At 45.1% G+C, this 7,155-nt stretch overlaps 1 protein-coding gene across 1 annotated transcript in view; it reads left to right on the top strand.

The window, feature by feature from the left end:
* Positions 1-1,006: 1,006 nt before the first annotated feature.
* Positions 1,007-7,155, top strand: part of cpne4b (copine IVb) — a gene marked incomplete at both ends in the record, with an annotated part of 22,154 nt that continues 16,005 nt past the window's right edge. Inside the window, 2 exons of the mRNA XM_080004924.1 lie at positions 1,007-1,177; positions 5,996-6,175. Coding sequence (XP_079861050.1) covers positions 1,007-1,177; positions 5,996-6,175 — 351 coding nt within the window. The remainder of the gene's footprint in view (positions 1,178-5,995; positions 6,176-7,155) is intronic.

Below are 7,155 nucleotides of genomic sequence, written 5' to 3' on the forward strand. Positions count from 1 at the left end.
CATCCAAAGCGTGTGTGTGTGCATGTGTTGTGTGACAATTAAAGATTATTCTTCTAACATTTAACTATATCACAATACAGTAAATTAAAACCTACATGGTACCTAGTCTCTCTCACAATATTCATGTTATATTCATCCTTTGGCATGCTATTGTTTTATTTTATTTGACTTTTTCAAATTTTTTCATCTTTTTAGAAAACACATTCAAAGTAGTATGAACTGATAATTGAGAGTATTGTCTGAAGGCGTTTGGGACCAGTGGGCCTGCTAAGGTTCTATCAACGTGAGCACGACAGTGTTATTGTACCAAAAAAAAGACCGATCCGAAGATCCGGACGTATAAGGAAACAAGCTTTTGTGAGACTAATTGTGAAACTGGCCACATCAGAGTGTTTCGGTGTGGAATAACTTGTTAATTTATTCGCTGAATGTTCTGGGGCCTCGTATAGATTTATTATGGGACCTGTCTATGTTATTGAAACCTGAGAATCATTCAAACATTTTGTTCTTGTTACTCAGCAGGTCAGATTGTATGTCTCTGTGTCTGTGTCTGTCTGTGTATGTGTACAGTATGTGAACTTGTATAGGTTTGTTCATGCGTATAGTCCTCTGCGTGAAAATGTGCATGTCTGCATCTACTTTACCTGTGTGTGTGTGTGTGTGTGTGTGTGTGTGTGTGTGTGTGTGTGCGCGTGAGCACGTGTAGGGTGAGTGTGTAGGTGCATATCTGAGTGCTCGGGGACCTTGACAGATACTCGGTGGCTTTAGAGTTCTGACCTTGAGTAGTTTGGTCGCTGACTCAGGGCCACTGCATATGCTCAAGCCAGAACAAGCAAGAGTTCAAATGAACTGCAGTGCTTGAGGTTTTCAGAGGGACAGACTGTCCGTCCATCTATCTGTCTGTCTGTCCGCCTGACTGTCTGTCCGCCATCGCTATCGTCGCAAGCATCTCCCTCAACTCTTCCATCCTCCTTCCTTTTCGGCAGCCTGAGAGCGTGTGTTCAGCATGAGTAACATCTATGAGTCTGCGGAGGCCACGCTGGGCTTCATCAGCTCGCCGTGTCTGGCCAAGGTGGAGCTGCGCATGGCCTGCCGGGGCATCTCGGACCGTGATGCCCTCTCCAAGCCGGACCCCTGCGTTGTCCTGAAGATGCAGTCGCACGGGCAGTGGTTTGAGGTAAGGCCATTTGTCAGGTTGGGTTCGAAGATGGGATTCATTGGGGTGTAGAAGGGAAGGGAAGGAGTGGATAAGTGTGTCTAACTTAACAGGAAAACTCTGGTATTTTCATAACCTGAGCCTTTTTCTGAGATTGTTGGGAGTCAACCCGAGAGATTGGGATCTTGCAAAAAATGGATCCAGCTGACTGCTTCAGCCGCCTTGTACTATGTATTGCAGCTCTGTGCAAATGGTGAAAAATATATGTTTTCAGGTTAAATACACCTGGAGTAGATTGAATATTCCATCTAATATCTAAGACGTAGTGTTATGAACTGGTGTTTGAGATGTACCAGTTTTAACTTTGCTTTGTCAATTGACTGGGAACATACCTGTGACGTTACCGGACCTACCTCTGTAATCCCTTTAATAGCTACAGATAAACTCAACTTAATATCGATGCAACTGTATATGTACTGTTTAAACAAATATAAAAATAACAGTATTATAGCATGATATTTTTCAAAAGATTCTGTGTGTCTCAAAGTGTTTGGAAAAAAGTAATATGAGCTCAAAGCTTATTTTTTGATGAACAACTGTCTAAATATTTCTCCAGCTCCAAATGTGCTGCAGAAGGTCCCAGCGGAAGGGGGGCAGCAACCGCTTAAATTAGACTTTTTTAAATTGAACAGAGACACTGAGCTTTGACAACATCCCCTTGGCGAAATGATTAAGGCTAGTTTAATTATAAAAAGAAGAGCGTTGAAGAGATACTGATGATGATGCAATGTGTTTCCCCACACCCACGTTGTCTTGACCTTTCATGGAATCCCCTACTTCAGCAGTTATGCTACCACTATGTTCTCATTAGTAGCCCAATAGCCACCAGAACGCCTATACACACTTGGGAGGAACATAGTGTCAGCAGAGGAACAAGTAGAAGTTAAAATGCTATGTGCGTGTGTGTAGCGCAGCGCAGCGCACTGCTGCCTCACAGCAAGAAGGTCCTGGGTTCGACTCCCGTCTGGGGTGCTGTTGTCTCCGGCGGGTTATCTCCCAAATAGGAGCCTTTCTGTGTGGAGTTTGCATGTTCTCGCCGTGCTCACATGGGGTTTCCTCCTCCTAACAACAGTAAGGACCCCCACCAAAAACATGCACACATCACCATCGTCCGACCAGTGATGGTTCCCGGGCGCGTCGATGAGTGCCCACTACTCCTGGCTGCCCCCCCCCCCGGAGGAAGGACAGGATGGGTGAAATGCAAAGGCCACATTTCACCGGCCACCACCCAAAGAAAGCGCGTGTGTGTGTATATGCATGTGTTGTACTGTCGTGTGATGAATAAAGATTCTTTTTCTTCTGTAAGGTGCTGTGTGCATGTGTTTAAGGTGCTATGTGCGTGCTTGAGGCTGCGCTACCACTTGCCAGATGGCAGCATTTGAAACAGTCCGTGGCTGGGGGTCTGGGGTCTTTTATGATCCTCTGGGCTCAGACACCGTCCGTTTTATATATCACGGATGGAGTAAAGTTTACATCCACTGATGCTCTGGGCTGTCCCTTAGAAAACCATTTTCAATTATCAGGATCGGATAAATCTCCGGCTGCCCGTGGCCTCGGTCTGCAAAAAGAATTTCCAACGCTGCTGTAGAAAGTCTTCATCTTCATCTCTGCTTAGCCTTTGACAATTTTTTGCAACCAAAAAACAGAAAAAAACTGGCAAAACCCACGCTGAGCTAAAGCGTCAACACAATCCAAAAGCTGCACATGACTTGAAGCTGATTGGATCTGTCCAAGAATCTCTCCTCTGATTGGTGGACTGTGGTGGATCGTAATGAAGCTTATAATTGGCTGAGTGTGACATCACTCATTGTGACATCAAAGCCACGTGGTTTGTCAAAAGTGAAGACTATCTATCTTATGCAGATGCATCGTATTCGGTTTCAGCCACACCCCTACCTACTTCACTTGCTTGTTCCGGAAATGTTAAAGCTTCCATTCACAACACAGCCGTCCCGGCATTTAACCAGAAATGTTTCTACGTCTTGAAATTCCAGGAACAATCCCTGCTCCCATTCACACATGACCCCATGCAGGAATGGTTCCGGAACATTGCTGGGTCTGCATGTGTGAAAGGGGCTTTAAAGGGAGGATAAGTCTGTCCGTCTGTATGTCCTTGATTATCTCGACAACCGTTCATCCGCTGTACTCCACACTTGGTGTGTGTATTGCTGGGGACCCAAGGAGATGCAGTGTGGAATTTGGTGCAATTTGAACACGCTGGGTAATATTAATAAACAACAAGCGAATAGCGAGCCCCTCAGCTCTGTGAAGCAGCGGGGCGGGGCTTCAGGGCTCTGCAAAGGGCTCTGTCACTTATGTCCGCACTCATAAAGGAAGGAATCTCTGCCTCTCTGTCTACCCGTCTGTCTACCTGTCTGTATGTCTGTCTGTCTGTCTGTCTCACTGCATGTCTGCCTGTCTGTATGTATCTCGAACGGGCATGCGCTGCCTCTGCGACTGAGTCACTTACATCCGCAGTGCAGCCCATTCCAAACAGGCATGTTTTCAACTGGCAGGCACAAGTCCAATAAAGTTCGACTGGCCTGGCCTGCTCTAAATGTAATATTTACATTTTTTTCAGAGTAAAATCAAAACTTAAACAAAACAGTGTAAAATAAAATACATCTAAGCATGGAGAGGGAGAAAGGTCCTGATTAGGGTTGCCGTGGTTATTGGTGTTACCAGTGTTACACAATGTTCGGGCATACACCGATTACCCATTCAGTTAATTTTGGTGTATCAGCGTCATCATTAATCAAATAAAAAAAACTCTAATTTGTAAAATACTTAGTGTGTTATCAATCGGATGCTACAAAAGTGAGAGTGAAAGTGGTTTTGTGCGCACACGGCAGAGTCGCACAGTCTGCAGAGTCACATTTCACTTATCATGGGAGGAGAGGAAAAAAAAAAGGCTATAGGAGACCATACATAAGGTCTAGATTGAGACCTGTCTCCCTCCATGTGTAATTAGCACCTGTGCATAATGGAAACACTCTGCACGCTCGATTCTTTTTATTTGATGAACGTGGGTGCTGATACACGAAAATTAACTGAATGGGTTTTATATCTATAAAATGATATATACAATGGTGGGGGCAGTGGGCAAGTAATGTTATCGGTGTACGCCCGAACACTGTGTAACACCGGTAACACTGGCAACCCTAGACACAGAGAAGCGATGCATATAATTGGTTGCGACGACAGACTAAGTTTTAATGACAGTTTAATTATTTGCCGAGTTGAATTCTCGGAGGAGACAGACCATTAAATTAGCTAAATAAAAGGACGAAGAGGGTCCAAAAAATACAATCGCCGATTGACTCGATATATTCCGCCAATCGATGTCCTCCGATGTCCATACGACCCTCTGCCGTGCTTTGCGGTTGAGGGCAGTGCAGTTCCCATACCATCCTGTCAAGATGCACTCGGTTGTGCCTCTGTAGAGGGCAGAAGGTAGAAGGATCTTGGGCCCCACGCCATACTTTTTCAGCCGCCTGTGGTGAAAGAGCGTCGCTGTGCCTTTTTCACCCCAGGTGAGGTCCTTGTGATGTGAACGCTGAGGAGCTTGAAGGTGCTGACTCTACAGCAGACCCGCTGATGCCAATAGACCACGATCAGCTGCTTGGTCTTATCGACGTTGAGCGAGGTTGTTCTCCTGGCACCACCGTGTCAGGTTGTTGACCTCCAGTAGGCTGCTTTGTTGTTGTCGATAATCAGGCCTATCATGGTCCTGTCGGCGGCAAACTTGATTACCAAGTCGGAGATGTGCGTGGCCAAGCAGTCGTGGGTGTACAACGAACCTCTCTCATTATCCTTTTCTGCATTTATGGAAATAGGAGTAAATGCTGAATGTGCGTTCTTAATGCTGTAAAAGATGTAGATTATATGCATGTGCACCCTCGTACATTAGTTACACAAACCTAAATGTTGATGTGTCAAAGCATACAAACGCGCATACACATAAACACTCGTAGCCATAATCATAACACACATTGCGCACACAGAATTCATCTCCACAGGGGTTTCAAGACCATGCTCTCGGAAAGTAGTTCAGTCAACTCTCTCCTTGAAGACTCCATAAAAAAACACTTTGTACATACAGTGTACTCTCCGTGTGTGTGCAGGCTTTGTGTGTGTGTGTGTGTGTGTGTGTGTGTGTGTGTGTGTGTGTGTGTGTGTGTGTGTGCACGGGTTTTGCATGCCACAAGGTTATCAGCGATTGAAGGAGCTCAGATGTTCATGTTAGTGTTGAGAAGCCTTTGTTCTTTTTTCTATAGCTTTCAATTTCAAGCAGTTTAAAAGAAGAAACTGAGATCAATGTTTTTAAACTATGATCCATTCTCTATGTTTGAGTCTTTTTTCAGCAGCCCAAAGAAATCCATAATTCTTGTCCTCAGCTTGATTGATGTAAACAATCCTGTAATGGCTATTTGAAGTAATTGCCACTGCTGAAGACTCACATCTGAAATGCTCAATCAATGTTGCCAACAAACAAGGCGTCCGTCAAGTCAGTCAAGTTTTGCATCTTGAGCAAAGTTACTTGAACAACTATGGAAAACTACAGTATACTGTAGCACTTTATACTATATACTGCTCCATACATACTTGCAATATTTTTGCAGATGCCTGTGCACTGTTGAAAGTTAAAAACTGTCATATTAAATAATTGCATTTATTGCTTCTGGTTGGCTTTGTTTCTGTACACATGTATGCCAGAGTTTAACTAGCGGCGGTGGTCTGTGTGTGTGTGTGTGTGTGTGTGTGTGTGTGTTTTTGTAGGTGGACCGTACCGAGGTGATCCGCAGCAGTATTAATCCAGTCTTCTCTAAAATTTTCTTGGTGGACTTTTACTTTGAAGAGGTCCAACGGCTCCGCTTTGAACTCCATGACATCAGCTCTGCGCACAATGGACTTCGTGATGCTGACTTCCTAGGAGCCATGGAGTGCACCTTAGGTCAGGTCGGTGTCACCTACCACCATTAGTCATTGGCAGGATGAGTCAGCTGTTCCCCTTAAGATCAATGCATCTATTGGCTATTAACCAGATGTACAGTATACTGTCATGTATTCTTTTTTTTGGCACAGACAAAACGGCCATATTGTGACCAACACGAAGGGTTTCCTCTGTGGGCCCAATGTGTTGTGTCCCTGCTGCAGTGCTGTATTTTGCATTAGCTTTCCTTCACCATTAGTCTACCTTTGTAGGGCAGTGAACCTTAGAGCCATGGGCCCATGTGCCCCTGCACTGGCCACATTGTCAGCACAGGATATAACATATTATTTAACACCAGGACAGTGCACCTTAGAACAGGCCAGTATACCTTAGAACGGGCCAATACACCTTAGGGACAGCCAGTTGACCTTTGGACCGCCCACTAGACCTTAGAATAGACCAGTTCACCTTTGGACCAACCAGACCATCTTAGGACCTAGCAGTGCAATTTTGGACTGGCAGGTGCACCTTTGAACAGGCTAATGCACATTGAGAAGGCCAGCACACCTTAGGACTGGCCAATACACCTTAGGACCAGCCAGTAGACCTTAGAACAGGCCAGTTCACCTTAGGACTGACCAGACAACATTAGAACAGGCCAGTACACCTTAGGACAGACCAGTAGACCTTAGGACAGGCCAGTATACCTAAGAGCGGGCCAGCACACCCAAAGACAGGCCAGGACATCTTAGGACCAGACAGTGCATCAAAGAACAGGCCATTACATCTCTGCCTAGGCAAGCGCTGACAACCCTTCAACTATCTTCATCGACTGTTCGCTAGCTCAAAAAACAAATGACAAAATTTTGTACATGTATGTTATGCGCACCAATCTGTTAAGGTGAGTGAACCAGTGAATGCTTCTAGCAGGGACACACTTGAGTGAGTGAGTGTGCCAGAGCACACTGAAATGCATGTGAAGAGCTTGTGCTTATACAGGGGAATG

The sequence above is a fragment of the Zeus faber genome (genome assembly GCF_960531495.2).
Source record: "Zeus faber genome assembly, chromosome: 1".
Taxonomy (NCBI): Eukaryota; Metazoa; Chordata; class Actinopteri; order Zeiformes; family Zeidae; genus Zeus; species Zeus faber.